The sequence below is a fragment of the Chroicocephalus ridibundus genome, chromosome 2 (genome assembly GCF_963924245.1).
Source record: "Chroicocephalus ridibundus chromosome 2, bChrRid1.1, whole genome shotgun sequence".
NCBI classification, from domain to species: Eukaryota; Metazoa; Chordata; class Aves; order Charadriiformes; family Laridae; genus Chroicocephalus; species Chroicocephalus ridibundus.
This window is the reverse complement of record NC_086285.1, coordinates 163634453-163654626: the sequence shown is the minus strand read 5'-3', so window position 1 is coordinate 163654626 and position 20174 is coordinate 163634453. Positions and strand designations below refer to the sequence as shown.

The 20174-nt window shown below is 44.5% G+C and overlaps 1 protein-coding gene across 1 annotated transcript in view; it reads left to right on the top strand.

The window, feature by feature from the left end:
* The window catches only part of COL22A1 (collagen type XXII alpha 1 chain), a 244803-nt gene that overhangs the window by 127606 nt on the left and 97023 nt on the right, over window positions 1–20174 (top strand). The window contains exons 14-19 of the mRNA XM_063327586.1: window positions 1955–2008; window positions 3349–3402; window positions 8174–8227; window positions 10371–10415; window positions 17013–17066; window positions 19124–19177. Coding sequence (XP_063183656.1) covers window positions 1955–2008; window positions 3349–3402; window positions 8174–8227; window positions 10371–10415; window positions 17013–17066; window positions 19124–19177 — 315 coding nt within the window. The remainder of the gene's footprint in view (window positions 1–1954; window positions 2009–3348; window positions 3403–8173; window positions 8228–10370; window positions 10416–17012; window positions 17067–19123; window positions 19178–20174) is intronic.

The following is a 20174-nucleotide window of genomic DNA, read 5'->3' as shown; positions in this document are numbered from 1 at the left end:
AAAGTACACCTTAAAATCTTTAAACCTATTGATGGTGCTCAGCCACTTTTGACAAATGTGTGGAAATCTCAGGGCATGAACTTTGTCTAAACTTTGTAAAACTCCAAAACAGAGCAGAAGCTCAATGCTGGTGCCTCCACATACAGAAACACCAGTATGAGACATGGAAGGCCAAAGATTATCAATTCCTTTCTTGCACTGAACATAAATAAGTTTTGGACTGAGATAGCCTTTAGCTGCTTACTGTGTCATCATCTTAAAAAATAAAAATAGAAAAATATCCTGCACTGAGCTTGTTCTGTCGACTAGTATTTACGTTGGACACATTTGTCAGATATGCCTTAAACAACATTTATGGGAAAGATTTTAGGAATTTAAATTTTTTTCCCCCCTCTTGTAAAATAGCAAATGTTGAGGATTGCAAGGCAGGATCCCTCTCCAAGTAATGCACAGCAAACCAGCTCAGTTCAATCAGAGCCCAGAGCGGCCATTTGCGGTGTCCGTGTCTGTTTCTCATTTGAGCCTTTTTTAACAATACACTTAAAAAAAACCACAAAAACAAAACAAAAACCTGCTGCAGTGCCTAGAAGTAAGAACACTGAGCCAGTTCTTCCCCACGTACACTGGCTTGTCCCTTGGGTGTCTATTCTAGAGAGCTATGCGGGTAGGAACATAATGAAATTCAATGGGGGCAAGTGTAGGGTCCTGCACCTGGGGAGGAATAACCCCACACACCGGTACAGGTTGGGGGCTGACCTGCTGCAGAACAGCTCTGTAGAGAGAGACCTTGGAGTCCTGGTGGAGAACAAGCTGACCATGAGACAGCAATGTGCCCTTGTGGCCAACAAGGCCAATGGTCTCCTGGGGTGCATTGAAAAGACCATGGCCAGCAGATCGAGGGAGGTCATCCTCCACCTCTAGTTTGCCCTGGTGAGGCCACATGTGGAGTACTTTGTCCAGTTCTGGGCTCCCCAGTTCAAGAAAGAGAGGGAACTACTGGAGAGAATCCAGTGGAGGGCTACAAAGATGATCAAGGGACTGGAGCAACTCTCTTATGAGGAAAGTCTGAGAGACCTGGGGCTGTTCAGCCTGGAGAAGAGAAGACTGAGAGGGGATCTTATCAATATCTAAAGGGCAGGTGTCAAGAGGATGGGGCCAGGCTCTTTTCGTTGGTGCATAGTGACAGGACAAGGGTCAATGGGCACAAACTGGAACATGGGAAATTCCATCTTAACATGAGGAAAAACTTCTTTCCTTTGAGGGTGGCAGAGCACTGGCACAGGCTGCCCAGAGAGGTGGTGGAGTCTCCAACTCTGGAGATATTCAAAACCTGCCTGGATGCTTTCTTGTGCAACCTGCTCTGGGTGACCCTGCTCTGGCAGGGGGGTTGGACTAGATGATCTCCAGAAGTTCCTTCCAACCCCTACCATCATATGACTCTGTGATTCTGAGGGCTGCTTGAGTTTTTCAAGACTACTTTTCTGTTTGCTTTTAGGCTTATTACTTCCATGTGTTGCAGCTGTGCCTAGAGGCTTCTGAGCTTTGGGATTGATGCTGTACAAGTGTGGAATAAAAAAATAATTTAAAAAATAAATGGGTATTTACTGACAAAACAGCAGGTTTTTGAGACAATGGAATGGTGGACAGAGAGACTGAGGGGAGATAATATTAAGATGACTCAATGGTTACGTGTCTAATTAGCTGCAGAGCTTTTATATTAGTTTATTCTTAAATGAGTTAAGTGGCCAAGAGTGCCTAGCTCCTCATTAACAGCTCATCAATTGGCCATAGCGTGTAATGTCAGCAGCAGCTCCTCCAGAGACTGTAAATAATAAATGTTTATGTTGAAAAGATTCTCCTCATTCCTTATTCTTGTCTTGCTGCGTTACTCATGTCCTTGCACTTGCAACAGGTGTTAATATTGTGCTGAATGATAATTCTGTTGTTGTTACAGGGGTCCCTGGGCTCACCTGGCCCGCCTGGGAAGGATGGAGCAAAAGGAGAAGCCGTAAGCCTTTTTCGTCCTCCCTTGTCATCCTTGCCTTGCAGTGCAAGGCAGGCAGTGAAAATCAATCTGGATTGAGTGGAACATGTCGTGGGGATTTGTGTGGCCATTTTAGGAGCGGCAGAAACAAATGGCAGGAGGTTAATAGCCCCAGCACTCTCCCTTGCACGTTTGCGGCGATGGCAGGCATCGTATGGATTAGCCATCCCCAGGGCCTCCTGGGGCAGCTCTGCTACCGCTCATTAAAATGGGAAAGGGGACAGTTGTGTCAGCCTGTGGTTTGGGACCCGCTGCTGTGGCTGTGTTGGTTAATAACTGCAGCTGCAGAGCCTGGCCATTTCTTTAAGTCTGGCAAAGAGTGATCGGCTAGTGGAGATGGCAGGGGGTGCAGGGGACAGTCCTGTGCTCGCACAGTGGACGCAGATGAGAGAAACAGATGTAGTGGTCACAGAGGCAAGGACCTAAACTCCTCTTGTGCACTGCTAAAAGCTAGGAACAAAGGACGAGATGCGGGGCTAGCTCAAAGAAGGGTGGACTATACCAAATATTGCCTTTAAGAGAAGTACAGCTGAGACATACAATCACAAACATATTTTTCCAGCATCTTATGTGTTTTAGAGCTTTTCCTCCTTTCCCCTGCTTGATCACCATCCCTTTGAATCATCTTCATCCCAGTGGTGGACCTTTGTAATCTCATTGAATGTCCATTTGGGGCAGTCATTTGGTGGTGACTGAAGGAACTTGGGGAAAGGACTCTTGTAAGGGCACAAAAGTAGTGGTACGCAGCAGAAAAGCTCTTTTTTTTCCGTTACTTGCACCCTGTTTCTGCTTGTGCCACACTTGTCCCACTTCAGAAAAACTGGGATAATTTTCCAATATAGCCTCCAGAACTGATGCAACTTCATCATGTCACACGTGACATGGTCTGGGATTGGACAGTGACATACTTGGACTTGCAGAATTTCTTATAGGATGTCTTTATTGCACTGAGAGGTGACTACTCAAGATCAAGTGCATCACGTTATCTCTAGGGAATCCACAACTGTAGATTATACTTGGTGCAAGCTGTTCACAACTTGGGGAACTCATTTCTTGCTACTTAGGTGGTTGTGTTTGAAGAGCAGATGAATAGCTGCTTCAGTTTTCGATCTGTCTCTTTCTGATATTATTTTTGGGAAGAAAGCGCACTGCAAACTTTCAGATCTCTGAATAATGGTAGTCAGGACTGCAGCTATCAGATACAGCTTCCATTTCTAAAGCTGTATGTAATGACTGTTTTGACCCATCCTAGCCTTTTATTTATAAAGGTTAGCATTTACTATCATTATTGCTGTTTCTTGCAGGGTCAACCAGGACAGCCAGGAGCATTTGGACTGCCTGGGCCAGCAGGTCCAAAGGTAAGCATTCCATGTCTTCTTTACACGGACAGGTATATTTTTTTTTCACTGACTTTTTCTATGTGTGGATTGCTTGAATTAGTTGTTGTTTATGCCTCTCAATTTTCTAACTGGTGAATGAAGAAGCTCAAAATGCTCATTTCCATTGGGGGTCTGCTAAGATATCAGCAATTAGGGAAGGTATGTAAAGAGAAGAAATACCTTTTTTTCAATCAACAACGTAGTGGAGAAGGTGAAGAGAATGTGTTTTGGGGCACATAAGCCTTGCTTCATGTCTTCAGTAAGCCTCCCGAACTCTCACAAAGATGCTGGTGAGAATTATTACCCCTACTCTAAGACTGGGGGAAAAGAAATCATGGAGAGAACCTAGACTGGATGTTTCTGTTTATTTTGAGAGCTTCGGTTTGCACCAGTAGACAGTGGCAAAGTGATACAGAACTTGAGCCAATGCTTGTATCACTGGGTTTACTACAAACAAAGTGCTTCTGGATGGGGATCTGGTGAGACTTAGTGAGCATCAGAAACATGAATTTTGAAGCTCTTCTCATGAGCAGTTCTTTACCCACCTTTCAAAGTCTCAGTTCTCCTTGCCCTGTTCCCTAGTTACTGAGGGGATAACTACCCATCAGCTGTTTTCAGTCTTGTTGTTAGAACACAAAAAGAAGATGGTGCACTAGATGGACAAGTGTGTTTTCAGAGGCATCATGGATGGCAAGTTCAACTCAGCTTGTGAAAGGTGCTGCAAGGACAACAGATTGATTGCCCAAATTTACTTCACCCAATTCTGCTCCTGTACAAGCAAAGGTCTTTGAGCATCACATCTTTCTGGAAGAGCCGTATCTGGTCATCTAAACCTGCCACTGAGTTCACCGATGCCTTGTCCTCAAGTAGGAGTTGAGTACCTGAACACCTTTCCAGATGTAGTCCTGATTGTCCCTTGGCTCTCTCTGAGAAGACCCTATGAAGCAGTTCATTTATATAGGTCTTTCTGGGTTCCTCAGCTATGGAAACAAGCTTTCTCCAAGATGTCTTTTTTTTTCTTCATAGAGAGAAATTATCAGCATTTCCTAAAGCCTCGTCAGGAGAATATCGGAGCTAATGGTGTGTTTGTGGATTAGCGGAGATACTTAGCAACCATCCGATGGTTCTCTGCAGGACCCATATTGCCTTCAGCAACGCGAAGGGGTTGATTGTGGAAGCTGCATGGCAGCTTGCTCCGCAGGGGATAAATGACATCTGCAAGGCAGGGCTGGGCTGGGCTGAGTGGAGGCACTCTGGATGTTGCTTTGTCCTTCAGTGGGATTTGGGAGTGGATGAAATGAACTGTATTCATCACCCACAATTGCCTGTCAGAGGAATCTCTCCGATTGTGTAAATAAATACATATTTTCTCTCTGTCCGGCATGTTTCGCATAGTGGAATTACAAACCAGTAGGCTAGACTGGTTTGTAGGCTAGACCAGTAGGCTAGGCTCCTTGTGGTATGAAGTTCCTCACTCTTGCTTTGCAAAGCTTTTACATACCAAGCTAAACTGAGGCATCTACCTCTACCTCCAGAAGGACTTGATCCTGGAAAATGCTCCATATTTCCCACCAGGATCATCAGGCACATATAGTTCTGCCAAGTAATGAGGTAATGCTGGATAGAAGTTCAGCACAACGGGCTGGACAGGATAGGTGCCGGTGGGGCTGGACCTAAAGACGCCTGACTAGACAAGTGCTCTCAGGGAAGAGGTGAGCTTGGCTAACCCCAGCCTCTCAGCATCAGTAGCTAAACATAAAAAGACCGTGTATTTCACAGTGACTTTTATTTACCTCAGCGGAAGCGCTGGCTGTATGCAGTGTCCTTGAGCTGGATTCTGACTTGAGCTATTTTAAGAAACAATCCTGACTTTGCTGACAGGGCTTTAAAACCTAAAATATGAATCCACACTCCTTTACTCCTCAGCGTAAAGCCCAGCTGCCTCGCCAGTGTGGAATGGGGCGTGTAGAGATGGGCAGAGTTGGCAATCAGAGAGGTCACATCTCCAGTTACCGTTGTAATGACTGGTTTTTGCCAGATCACTTATTTTTATTTAAAATCGTCAATGCAGTGGATCTGGGCTCTACCCCAGGCTTGCAGAGAGCTCCCTTGCAGTTTCTCTGGTCGGTTGGGATGCAGCCCTTCCCAGCTCAGCCCATATTCGTTTGCGTGGAGCCAGGCGAGCGCAGTGCATGCCCAGTAGCTGTACATGCCCCCCAGGAAATTCAGCCCCCTGCTTATCTGCTTGGCTGAGGGATTTCCAGCCCTTCGCCTCCATGGGAATTGCCAGCACTTTCTTTTAAGGAGGCGACTCGCAGCTTTTTTACAGACCTCATTAATTGAGTGAAGCTTCCTGTGGCTTCATGGGACAGATAAGGGTCCTGCAGACTTCTGGTAATAGGACTTCAGCCCACAGAGGTACCGTAATGGATGATGAGCCCATTAGGGTACACGTACGGGTTACAGGAATGAAATGGCCTCAGTATGTCATCTCTGGTTTTACTGCTTTTACTGCTTGGTGAGGTCTCCAGGGGAGATTGTTCCTAGCTCAGTCTCTTCATCTTAACAATGTGTGGAGTTTTTGGTGTTTGTTTTTTTTTTTTATTGTTGTTTTTTTTTTTTTCTTTTTCATCAAACTTCGTGGGTAAACTTCATTGCTCACCAAGAAGGATGTATGACCATGCTGGCTATGAGCTGGTAGAAGCAAAGAAGAGGTCTCAAAGTCAGCCTCGTGCTAATCGGTGCTGGAGCTTCTGGTTCAGGAAGGTGCCACGGTGGTCTGAGATGGCAAGAAATAGCCACTGGTCAGCGGAGAAAGCTCCCACATAAATATGTGGGACCTGGCAGGTTATTTTAAATGGAATAAATGGGTCCAGAGAAAAAAGGCCGTAAATCCCTCACTGTATATTATAGCAGCGAAAGAAAGCTTGAATTTTTGAGACCAGGTTCTTTAGCCTGTAAAATCCTGCAGCAAATAATCAACCTTTTCCTCCTTTTTTTTTTTTTTTATCGTTAATAAAAGGTTAAAGAGACTTTTTTTGTGGCTGTCATTGCTATGTCACTGACAGAGCTATAGCATTCCCATCTGAACTAACAGTAATCTGCACTTGATAGAAAAAACAGAGGGAGAGCGGGAAAAAAATCAAGCCTTTGAAATATAAAGTATTAGGTAAGAGTTTCATTTTGACTAATTTCCTTCTTCTTGTTTGCTTCAGCTGTCGAAGGTCTCACACTTCTCTGGTTTACCAGACATGATCTCAGCACAGGCCTTGAGTGGGATCAGCACGTCTTCTCATCCAGACAAACCCAATTTCTCTATCTATAACTTTTGCCGAGTGTTATAACTAGATTTTATGTAATGGTACTGGCTTGGACTTTGATAATTTGGACACCTTGGAGCAGACAAGATCCTGCTTGTGCCTAAACCCAGCTCTCGTTAACCTGTTCGTGAATCTTCCCCGGTGTTTGCCACATTTGCTTCCATACTTAACGCAGGTTCAGCCACTTTACAGCTTCATCTGCTTTAACAAGTCAAGTCCTCTCTGGCAGAGGGAGGGGACAGTTTTGGCAATGCCTTGCTTAAAGCTGTGGTGACACTAGCCAAGTACAGTCCAGCCAGCCTGCCGGGTCTGTGCTTAACGACTGCTCCAAATGAGACTGTCACTTGGGCTAGAACAAGTGTAGACAGTGATGGGACATGACCAGCCTCCTGGGCACTTGCACTGGGACAAAAAAGCCTCAGTTCTGCTAATAGCTCCTTGCAGGCACATCTTGCGTCTTTTTATTTATTTATTTTTTTAAATAAGAAACATCTATTAATATTAAAGGTAGAAATGATTTAGAAATAAAGTCTTGATCTGTTTTGAAGCCTTAGCCACTACAGCCGCCCGATACAGGAGTTAACAAGATGAGAGAGGAAAAAGAAAAGGAAAGTAAGATAAGCAATGAAATAATCAGCTGAATAGGTGATATAATATATCTAAGCAGTTCTCAAGGCCACTTTGCCAGGACCAGGCTGTCTCCACGAGATGTCTCTGAGGGCTGATGCTGTTCAGCTGAGAATCCAGACCATTTGCAGGCTTTGTAGAGCACATAAAATCATGCCATGAGAGTGCTCTCCATTTCAGTTTACCTTCTCCAGGGAGAGAGTCAATGTGTAACCAGCTGAAGAACTGCTGAAACATACCTGTTCCTCTTGCATTTCTCTCACTTATGCTGAAAATAAAGATTGGAGAATGCAGTTCTGATCTGTCTCTTTTCATTTACTCATCAAAATATATAAAATTCCACATCTGTGGTTCATTTATGCTGGGATACAGCCTTTGCTGCAGCATTTGCACAAGGTATGCCTATACTTCATTCCACCAACACCGTGGAGTCGAGACAGAGCTCAATCACCCCGCGCACAACAGGCTGGCAACGACTGCCATTGCCAAAACTTCTGAAATAACCTGTAAAGAAACTTGCAAGGGTCAGTTTGCCTGTGGAGGGCGAGACTGAAAGCAGAAGGATAAAACTTGCTGATGTTTGAGAGCTTGGGATAGAGGAAGACATTGGGGTGTCACTGTGGGTAAGTAGCTGGAAAGTTGGACACTGTTCTGTGTGTCAGGGCTGAAACAATCGAGAAGCCTCAACAACCTGCTGTGAGCCCAGGAGTGCAAGCTACGTTTCTGAATAACTGATTTTAACTGATTTCTGCATAAATGTGAAACAGTTTTTGATGTTTTACTGTATCTCAATTCCTTGCCAGGGATCTGAAGGAAAACAGGGTCCTCCAGGAATTAAAGGCTATGTAGGCGCACCGGTAAGTCATGGCTCTTATTAAATTTTTGACACTCTAGAAACGTTCTCCACTTTTTCAGAGTGTTCTGCCCACCTATTTTTTCTTTTTTTTTTTTTATTATTATTATTAAGCAGTATAGGATATGTCTGACCACTTACCTGTACCATGTCCAAATAGTGACATTTTCTTGACTTCAATGAGTTTCTTCTGACTTCTTTAAATAAGAACAAAACTGTAGCCAGTGGAGAGATGTCAGTAGAAATTACTTGATTACAGAGATAACAGCTGGTGATTTTGCGGTGCTTTCAGTATAATGCAGTTGCTTTGGTGTGTGTTGATGCACTGTTTGTACGGTTCCCAAAATCTTCATCATAACACCGACCAAAAAATACCACTTCTCAGCAAGTTTCCAATTGAATTTTCAGAACTGTCAGGGAATAGCCTTTGGGCACAAGGGATAAACCTGCCTTGAATGAATGGACAGCAAGACCAAAATAAATCAGAGGTAGTTGAGTAAGCATCTCTGTCTTGTGGTCTCACCTTGGTAATTATGGAAGCAGCCTTTAAGCTGGTGGCTGACTGGATTTTCTGAGGTTTAATGACCCGACTGTACATCAGTGCTCTTTTGTGGCATACCAGACATCCTCATGCACTAAAAGATTTCCCTGTGCCAGCTGAGGATTTGCTTTACAACTGTCTACAAAGAGGCCTGATGTGTTCAAAAGAGCTTGGGCAATGTTGTCTCTGCCCTAGTTCATGCTGTTTTCCTGCATGGTCTAAGACTGACTTGTAGTAGACTTGAAGATGAGGGAATGAACATGGCGGGTGGCATTACCTTCCCATGTGATAGACTTGCAATATTAATGAGATAAATGGACAAAGCTATAAGGACACTTCCTTCCTGCTCCTTGAGTCACCTTTTTGGGCAAGTAAGGAAAGAACTCACATGTAGTGCACCGTTACTGAAGGTTCTGTCTATTTCTGTCTATAAGATTGATGTTTGGCTTGGGCTACTGGGGAGGAGCAAGGCAGTAATCTTCTACTTAGCCTACATGAAGGCCTCATAGTTACTCGTGCATTAAAAGAGTCATCTTTTTAAACCTCCTGCCATCTGCTTTTTGGAAGTTGTGGGGTTATTGCTTCACAGTGTGGGAAGCTGTGCAGGGTCAGTTTGGGTCATTGGAGATGGACAGGGCTGTACAGAGTTTGCTTCCAGTCAACCACGGCCTGAAATCTGAAGATCTTAATAACTAACTAAATCACCCTATGTGCCAAATAAGCTCATATATGTAGCTGTCATTTGCTTGGAAGTAAGCCTCCACTATAGTGCAAAGTAAACTGAAGTATAAATACAAATGTATTATTAGATTAAGAAGCATTTTAAGCTTTGGCAGTTTTAGAGAGGTCATTACTGACTGACCATATTTGTCTGCCTGTAGCCATTAGTTGGTTGTCCAGTTGCTACAATAAGGGTGAAATACAAGGTACTTTCTGTGCCAAGGGAAGGTGGAATCCATTCCTGCCCATTGAATTGATCACCTGTATTAGTGTCACTGTCCTTTGTCAGACTAAGCCACAGCAAATGGTTCTGGTGTACCTGTCAGGAGTGAATTACGCACTCCAGACGAACACAGGCATTGGATTCACAGTGCAGAAATGTGGTTGGGCCTCCAGGACAGGCATTATCTAGCACTTGCCAGGTCTCAGAGGTACCTGCTGTCTGCCTAGCCACCACATCCAAAACCACCAGGAATGGGCATTCTTCCTTGTTTATGCGATTGGTTTTTCTATCAGTATTGTCCCCTACCTAAGTCCTCATTGTTTACGAGCAACATGAAAAATGCAGAGCGTTGGTTGTTTTCCAGACCATCTGCAGCTGTGGTGTGTTCCCTGTCCCTCCACAGTGCTGTTGGCAGGAGGGTCGTGTGTCTGCAGGCAATATAATATTACAGACGTTCTCGGGCCCACAGGTCATCCCTGCTCTGTGAGTCTGCTTAGACCACGCTTGTGGCTGACTTTGAGGACTGGCAACACGGAAAATGTCCTTGAGGTTCACTTGAATGGATTGTGCAGAAGTGCACAGTGATTTCGTGACTAATTAGAGGAGATAACTATGCCTCTACTTGGACTGAGCTTTATAATCTCTTCTTCTTTTTATTTTTAGGGTCTACAAGGAGAAAGAGGAGAAAAGGGAACACGAGGAGACAAGGTATTCCTGCTGCATGCCAGAACAAGCCAGGCTGCTCCTTGCCTTTCCCCTTTAGGTGGGGTGGGCTGCCAGGCCAGCAGCTCTGGAGGGTGATTGGTGATGGAGTTCCTTCACTGTGCTGCACCTCCTGGTGCTGTCTGGGAATGACCTCCCATGGGAGCGCAGGAGGGCTTTGTGGATCTCTGCTGTCCACTAAGCACACATTTAGGGACTTCTTGTCTGTGTGTAGCCAGGGATAGAGCAGAGAGAGGAGGAGTGGACTAAAGGTATGAGATCTAGTGGGGTGTCCACATTGCGTGCTTTGAGAGCTGTGAATGATCACTTACTGCTGATGACCACATCTGCATCCAGCATATCCTCCTCTCACTGCAGCTGCTCAGATTATCCAACTTCCTGTGTTTCTGTCTTCCCCCGTCACCATAAGCTCAGTAGTAGTGTGTACCAGGTAGTTTCTGTGTTAAAGGCATCATCTGGCTGGTGCTGTTTCCCAGTTCTCTGCTCTCTCCTGTCTGGAAATAGCTGTTTTACAGGACACTTTGGGATTTGAACAGTGTTTATGGTTCAAGAAAGAGACCAAGTGCCTATTATACCTGGAATAAGCATTTAAAAGGAGTGCTGGGCAGACACAAAGTCTTCATTCTTTGAGTTTGCTTGTATTTGGAGACACCTCAGATGTGCACACACTTCTGCTCCAGACCTGCCAGGAGGTGTTTGGGGCTCCCCAGAAATGCCATCAAAATTGTGTTTTGCTGTCCCTGCCAGCTGCTGCACCCCAGCAAGCAGCTAGAGATGGGGCATCCCCAGATTCTCAGTCGGACCTGTCACCCCTTTTCTCATGCAGGCAAAACAGACAGCAGGACCCTTCTTGCCAGCTGTGAGTGGCTTGCAGCCCTGAGCAATGTCCTGCCTTGCTTATGTCTCAAGCTGGTCTTGAGACAGGAATATCTCACTGCCAGTCTGTCAGTTTTGCCTGTGTTCAAGCTGTCCTTAGTGGTATCTGGCTATATGTGTTTGTGCAAAGGAAGGAATTAGCTTGTTTGCACAGTCTTGTTCCCATTTCTCACTCTCCATCTCCTTCTGGAGAAGAGACCCAGAGATTTACACCAAGCTTTTGCCTACTGGGGAAAAGGATCAATCGACCCTTAGTGAGAGATATTGTTTTGCTTTGCCATATGTTAAGGTGTCCCTTCCCATTGTCCATTTTGTTGTTTAGGATGAAGTAGCACCTACCATGTTTTGTGTTATCTATCCTCATTGCTGCAGCTACAGCAAAAGGCTGGATAGTACTTTATCTTCCTCGTGCTTTCGCCTCAGCCCTTTGCAGGACTGGTTCAGTGTGTTGTGTCTAGCCAGTGCCTCCGCTGCTTTTCCGGAGGCGAGGTTGTCTAATCTGCTGGAATATTTGGCTTCCGGAAGAAAATCCATCTTTCTGACATCAACGTGATGGGAAAGGAAGCTGGAGCTGTGTGTGGGCAGGCAGCTGACTAAGCTAGAGGAAGATTAAAGTGGGGAAGAAATGAATTAGATTTTGTTTCATTAAAAGGATATGCACAATTAGAGCTGCCTTTTCAGTGTGTGGTTTTTTGTTTTGTTTTGTTTGGGTTTTCTTTTCTTTTTTTTTTTTTCCTTTTTCTGGAGCAACCAGATATCTGCTACAACACTTGTACTTTGATTTTTTCCAGGCTTTAATACTGGTCTCAGAGCATCCACTGCCATCGCTTTAACTTCTACCAGTCAGTACTACTGTGAAAGCAGTGGGCGTAAATTCGGCGGGCCAAATATTTTCTTGTCTGCTCCTCAGTCTGTAACTTGAATACTGACACCTACGCAACCTGTGTTTCTTTGTGCCTGAGGAGGAAAGTGTTTATTATATCAGACGAGAGCACTAGCCCAAGCACTGAGTATTGGTCTTTCGAATCTGCACCCTCATATCAAAAAAAAGGCTAAATATCCCATAATATTGGGGATATCTTGCTGCTATATTCTTATATCCCAGGACCTTAGATGTGAATATCGAGGTTTTATAGTGAGGTTCCCAAATCTAGTCTTATCGGTTACGCCTGGACTTTAGGAGAGCCACTGCACAATATGAGTGATATCTCATGTCCTTCTGCGTCCAGTGGGCTTGCTGTAGACCCCAGGAATGACTCTGCAGACATAAGCGTGATGCACTTCCCTGCTGTCCTAAGCCATATATGCATGTGATACTCGGCATGTTAATTTAGGCAGTTCAACATGACGTGGGACATTGCTTTTGCTGCATAAGCACGTGTCCACCCAGTTGTTGTATTGGAGAAAAGCTCATGTGGGGAGGCAGTGGGGCTGGTCTGCTGCTACCAGGTCCCTCTGTGCAGCAGGTTTGCTCTCCTCCAGGCTTTCCCAGGGCCCTGCAGACTTTGGGGAAATAATTTTTCCAACAAATCATTACACTTGCTAACTGGTAGAGGTCAGAAAACGGCACTAAAGTTTGTGTGGAATTGGGATTTCCTCCAGTTGCTTGTGACTCTTCACCATTTTGTTCCATTGGTTAAAGCAGAAAAACTAGTAGAGCAGAGGGGAAGGAAATGGAGTCTTGAAATGAAAACTTGAGAATAAAACTTTTGTTGTGTTTTTCATTTCTTTTGGAAAAAAACCCTTTCTCTAGCCTTTTTTTAAGGAATGGGAAAAAATATTTGTAATGACAGATTGTTTTGAAGAAACAACTGAAAGCACAATGGTTTGGATTGTTTTCAAACAGCTTTATTGTATACATTTGTATAAATAATACATTTGCCTTTCCCAGCCCCATTACTAGCAGTAAGAACATTGACACTTTTCTGTTTTGGCAGCTAAACCAGGATGTGTGAAGTACTCGTTGCTTCAGTGCATTGATATTAAAAATTCTCCTGAGAATACATTGCACATTTTGTCAGCAATCCACCAGACTGTCGCTTACTGAAAGTCTCAAATTTGGGGTACTCATAGTTCAGTCAGTGCAAAGGAAACCATGAACGTGGAAGCTATTGCCCCAAAAGCGAGTAGATCTGGGTGTCTGATGTGGGTTTTCAGCTGCTTTCTGTAGTGTACAGGTCTCTCTAATTTCATTCCTTGGATGCATCATTTTGAAATAGCATTTTGGTTACAAGACTGATTGACTTTCTAAAAGGGAAAAAAATAAATAAATTGATTTGCAAATCTGTTTCTGACTTGCTGAATCAATGTTGTTTTCAAAAGAAACATTAAATCCAATGCCGTGAGGATGGGTTTGTGGATAATAACAAAGGTCTAACAGGGTTCCTGTGGGATAATAATCAGAATTAAAATGTCTGAAACATTAAAAAAAATAGAGTAAAACTAATATTTTGCTGTCACCCCTTGCGCTTGTAGAATTTGTTTTTACATGAACTTTTATGTTAACAGTAGCAGTGTGTGCGTGTATTTGGTAATTTTTATTCAGCTGTATATGCAGGTCCAAGCAAAATCAGTGTTTCTTTTTACAGAGATTTCAGCATTTACACAGTAAGACAAGGTTCCTATTTCGAAGAGTTTTAAACTAAAGAGGCTGGAATGAGTAAGGGCCACAATCTATAAGAGAAAAGTGAAGTTCAGCAGGAGTATGTCGTTGATTTAATCATAATCTCTATCAAGGGCCTGGGTTATACAATACCGAATGTGTTAGGTTTGAATGTGGAAGTATGGTGGAGGTCAGGGTCAGAATTCAGTACAGGCTGGGGAATGACGTGACAGAGAATCATAGAATCATAGAATCTTCATGGTTGGAAAGGACGTTTGAGATCATCGAGTCCAACGATACACATGCACACACACACACACAAAAAAAAACAAACTAAAAAAAAAAAACAACCCCCAACAACCTACAATCTCTGCCCTTCAGAGCATGCCCTGAAGTGCCACATCTAGATGATTCTTAAATACCTCTAGGGATGGTGACTCAACCACCTCCCTGGGCAGGCTGTCCCAGTGCCTCACCACTCTTTCAGTAAAGTCATTCTTCCTAATATCTAATCTAAACCTCCCCTGCCACAACTTCAGACCATTTCCTCTGGTCCTGTCATTATTCACCTGGGAGAAGAGGCCAACACCCACCTCTCTCCAACCTCCTTTCAGGTAGTTGTAGAGGGCAATGAGGTGTCCCCTCAGCCTCCTCTTCTCCAAGCTAAACATGCCCAGCTCCCTCAGCCTCTCCTCATATGCCCTGGTCTCCAGACCCCTCACCAGCCTTGAAGCTCTCCTCTGGACATGCTCCAGCACTTCAATGTCCCTCTTGTACAGCGGGGCCCAGAACTGAACACAGCACTGGAGGTGAGGCCTCACCAGTGCCGAGTACAGAGGCACGATCACTTCCCTGCTCCTGCTGGCCACGCTATTCCTGATACAAGCCAGAATGCTGTTGGCCGCCTTGGCCACCTGAGCACACTGCTGGCTCATGTTAAGCTGGCCATCCCCCAGCACCCCCAGGTCCTTTTCTGCTGGGCAGCTTTCCAGCCACTCTTCCTCAAGCCTGTAGCGTTGCTTGGGGTTGTTGTGACCGAAATGCAGGACCCGGCACTTGGCCTTATTAAACCTCATACAGTTGGCCTTGGCCCATCGATCCAGCCTGTCCAGGTCCCTCTGGAGAGCCTTCCTACCCTCAAGCAGATCAACACTCCCACCTAGTTTGGTGTCATCTGCAAACTTACTGAGGGTGCACTCAATCCCCTCATCCAGATCATCGATAAAGATATTAAACAAAACCGAGAGAGCATCCCTGCGGAAAAGGTCTTGGGGGTGCTGGTGGATGAAAAGCTGGACACGAGCCAACAATGTGTGCTTGCAGCCCAGAAGGCCAATCGCATCCTGGGCTGCATCAAAAGAAGCATGGCCAGCAGATCCAGAGAGGTGATTCTCCCCCCCTATTCTGCTCTCATGACACCCCACCCAGAGTACTGTGTCCAGCTCTGGAGCCCTCACCACAAGGAGGACATTGACCTGTTGGAGCAGGTCCAGTGGAGGGCCACGAAGATGATCAGAGGGCTGGAGCACCTCTCCTATGAGGACAGGCTGAGAGAGTTGGGGTTGTTCAGCCTGGAGAAGAGAAGGCTCCGGGGAGACCTTAGAGCCCCTTCCAGTACCTGAAGGGGGCCTGCAAGAAATCTGGGGAGGGGCTGTTTGCAAAGGCATGTAGCAATAGGACGAGGGACAATGGTTTTAAACTAGAGCAGGGCAGGTTTAGATGAGACATTAGAAAGAAGTTCTTTCCAATGAGGGTGGTGAGACACTGGCACAGGTTGCCCAGAGAGGTGGTGGAGGCCCCATCCCTGGAGACATTCAAGGCCAGGCTTGATGAGTCTCTGAGCAACCTGGTCTAGTTAAAGATGTCCCTGCTTAATGCAGGGGGGTTGGACTAGGTGACCTTTAAGGGTCCCTTCCAACCCAACACATTCTAAGATTCTATGATTTTATGAATTCAAAATGATCTTGAAAACAAAATCCCCCAAAGCAGAAGATGGCATTGAGAAGGGGAGCTGCAGGATGCTTCATATGTGTAGGACACCAAATTACACACTGCTGCGTGTTGGGAACAGCCAATTAAGAAGCTGTCCTGCAGAAGGGAATTTGGGTAAAATAAACATTATTCTGTGGCTTAAACAGAAGAATACTCTATAAAACATGAAATAATCTTTCTGCCTAAAATTAGGCTCAGCTGTGTCCAGCTTCGGGCACCTAGCTACACTGGCAACATGGAAAAATTGGACAGTGCACAAATGAGAGCAACATAAATGATCAGAGGACTGAAAAACATGCCCATGAAGAAAATTTGAAAATATTGAGGTTTTTTAGTCTAGAAAAGTTTGAAGGAAGAGTTTTGTAAGTCTTCAGATACATAAAAGGCTGTTGTAAAGATGAAGGGGACAGTCTGTTCTCTGTGGGGGGTTAGGGAAAGACATACTAGTCTGAAACTGTAGCAAGAAAAAGTCAGGTTTAGGTACAGGGGAAAAAAACATATCTTCAGGTATTAAAAATAAAGTAGTGGAATAAATCGCCTGTGGACTTTGTGGACTATCCGTCTCTGAAGACATATAGGAATAGATTAATTGTTCCCCCAGGTTACGGAAAGCAAAGGTGAAAAATGAAAGGTTTTTCTTAACTGGGTAAAAATAGCTGTTGCTGGATAGTGGATTCATTATTTTTGTAAGAGCTATTCTGGGCTGATATTCTCCGGGTGCACTTTGTCCAGTTTACGTGAAGCTGCCTCAGCAGGCAAAGGAAGGATGCCTACGTGGAAAGCTGGCACACAACCACTTCTCATCTCTAAATTCACATCCCCTGTATTTGGTGCTAAGTTTTCTAGATAGACAAGTGCTAAAAGTTAGCAAAGTTCGAGAGAACAAAAGTTTCCTACTGACTACACGTGGTTCACCTCCTTGTTGCTGGATGGAGGCTCCCAGCAACTTGTAGTACAGATATGGGGACTTTAGCCATTTTTTATATTGGGCTGGGTTGAATTTCTCTCCTTATTCCTTACTTTTTGAGTGCATAACATGGATATCTCTTGAAGAATGGTGACTTAAACACCACAGATTTGAGTTATCATGATTCTTTCTCTTCTTTCTCCAGGGAGAACGAGGCCTAGATGGGTTCCCTGGAAAGCCAGGTGTGGAGGGGAAACAGGTATGTGGTAAATACTCAGTGGCTGCAGGCTTTTTTAGGAACGAATGGAAGTTGGTTCTGAGACTGAGTCTTATCTGGGGTGGCTGCTGAGTCATGGCAGGACCCCTCTGCATCGGCAGTTTTTGTACTACTTATTCTAAGGACCATTCTTGGCACAGTTTTCCTTTTTTGTTTGTGTGGTTTTAGAATTAAATTGTAACGCAACATACACTTAAAAGAAATTCCAGTCCTCTAAGCATGATAGGTTAGATGTTTGTCTTTCTTAGTTTTCATTAAAGACATAAGGAAGAACATATAAAAAAAGCTGTTGTTTAAGCCTGATTTTTATAAAGTTGTTTTTTTCCCTCCTACAACATGAAAGGGGGAGAACTGGATTTAATATATTTGGTTTGTTTTCAATAAGGAAGGCTTGGAAGTATTTACATTTTTAAGACAAGATGAAAACAGAAAATGGTCTGAAAGACCAGTACATTCCTGCTGATTAGACAGATAATGCTTTGTCTAAAAATGTGGTCTGCAGATCCCACGAGACTTTTTTCATTGCTCAGGGTATGATACCTAATGAGAGGCATCCTTTACTGCCAAGGATGTTCTGGTCTGAACAGCAAAGGACAGAGTGAGAAGCAGAGGCTAAGAAGTGATTTGCCAAAAGCCGCGCAGCTAATCATTGTCACCCTTGAGCCTGAAGCCTCCAGGCTGCTACGTCTGCATCCTATTCACTAACCCTTGTTGTTCCCCTCGCTGGAAAGCATCAGGAAATTCCATCTCAACATGAGGAAAAGCTTCTTTGCTTTGAGAGTAACAGAGCCCTGGCACAGGCTGCCCAGAGAGGTGGTGGAGTCTCCATCTCTGGAGACATTCCAAACCCGCCTGGATGCGTTCCTGTGCAACCTGCTCTGGGTGACCCTGCTCTGGCAGGGGGTAGGACTAGATGATCCCCGAAGGTCTCTTCCAACCCCTGCCGTCCTGTCACTCTGTGAGTCGGAGGCACGTTTTTGCAGTTGCAGAGGTGGAGGAGCTGCACACCAAACCATCAGGACAGTTTGTCTTCAGGTGGTTGATCCTGCTGCTCACACAGACAAAGCGGCTGCTGGGGTCTCACCTCAACATGCTTTACAAGCACGGCAGCCCCAAGCTGCCCGAGTGCCTTGATCTTGCTCTTTTAGCAGCCGGAGTTTCAATTTGATTTTCTTGGGAGGTATTTTTGTCATGTCAGACCTGTCTTTTGAATTTAGATGGGGAGGTATAGTGTCATTAGCAATCTTAATCATTGTTAAGTCTACACCTTCGTCTCCGTGAGGTGATAAAGATTATTGCGCTAAATTTTTCTCTGCTTGTCCACGGGCGATTTGACAGTTAATGATTGCTTTCGCTCTCCTCTGCTCCTCAGCCACCGTTTACCCTATACTGGGAAGTATTTGTCTAGTTCGTGTATATCACCATCCTGATAAGATGGAAATGTTTTCTGCTGCTCTATGCAGCACTGGAATCACAGTGAACTATGTCCACTATGCCCATTACATTGTTTACGGGAACTGGTTTATAGTTGCAACAAATGTGGACGACGTGAGAAATTGCAGAGGCGTGTAAAGGCGGATGCTGATTGCTTACTACTTCTAGGGGACAATTTCTCCAAGTGACACCCTATTACAGAAGTTGGGTTTTTCTGAAGTTTTTTTTTGTTGCCTTTTTTCATGTCTAGACACCTAGCAGCGGGCAAATCTTCATGCCTGAATTTTATCCTAAATTTTGTGTTTGACACTGAGGTACTCCCTGAACTGCAATCCCTCTGAACCAGCTGAAACTGGATGATTGCTGTTATCGTGGCTGCTGTGGCATCTCCATCCTTATTCCCCTTCCTCCCTACGTAGCAGAGCCACAGCCACCTTCTGCGTTGTATTAGCTCCTGCCCTAGTGCAATGGGATATAACTGTTTATGCTGCCGATAGCCAAACCTCCAGCCTTATGTTTCTTCCGTACTTTAAGGGAATTGCAATTGATGACCTGCAGTATGTAAAAAAAATATTTTTTTTTCTCTCCATTTTACCTGTTTATAGGGTCCTGCTGGCAGCCCGGGTCCTCCAGGGGCCAGTGGGACCAAAGGAGAAAAGGTGAGTTGGGATGGGATGCATCGGAAGGGTTTGGGCACACATTTTTTAATTCTGCCTTGGGCCCCTAGTGCTGGAAATATCAGGGCTGTTGGCCTAATATTTCTCTCATTTGCGTACAAGTGAAGCTTATATTCATTTAAATGTTTCACTTTTCTGACGTTGTTTCAGTCTGAAATGGGTGCGAGTGCTAAATCGTGTCTGGTTATAGCTCCTCCACTCTCAGTTTAACCCTCATAGAAGGAAGGAGAGAGTAGTTTGGCTCAGGAAATCTTCCTCACCTAAGAAAAGTGGGTAGAAATGTCAATATGTTTGTGTAGATGACAATTTTCTGAGCCAGAAGATGTAGAATGGATTCAGAAAGTGCCAATCAAATGAGCCCAGCTCTCTTACATGCAAAATAATTATTCACTGCCCTCAGCAGCAAATTTGGCCTCATTATTTTACAGAGTTAGTGTTTCCAGGGCAGCCTTGTGTTTCCCGCTCTGCTAGAGGTGACATTGTGATTTTGGTATTTGCCACCCAATGCTTTGGCATGAGTGGGAAGGCATGCCCAATTCTGGATTTTTTTTCTCCTTTTCTCCTCCTTATCTAAGAATCAAAGATCAGAAGCAAATCTCTCTATTTCCCATTACTTTCCTACTCAGATTGAACAGCTCTGGCTCCTACAGGTGCAGGGCACATCCACTGAGGTGGTAAGAGACAAGATCTTTGTGATCCAGCACGTGTGCAGTAGAGAGCAGTCTTGAGTTCATAACACTTCATCCATATCTCTCAAGTTGCTGCATTTGGTGCTTCCAGAAGATGTTGAGCTTCTTGCTCCATTACTTTCAGCACAGCCGATATGTGTCCCTTCTGGCATAAATATAGTTACAATAAATAATACAATAAATAAATAAAAATTACAATAAAATAACAAATAGTGATTAACCTTGTCTTAAGAGGAAAGAGCATGAAAGATATGCTGGGTTATTCAGAGACCTACAAAAGTAATTAATTA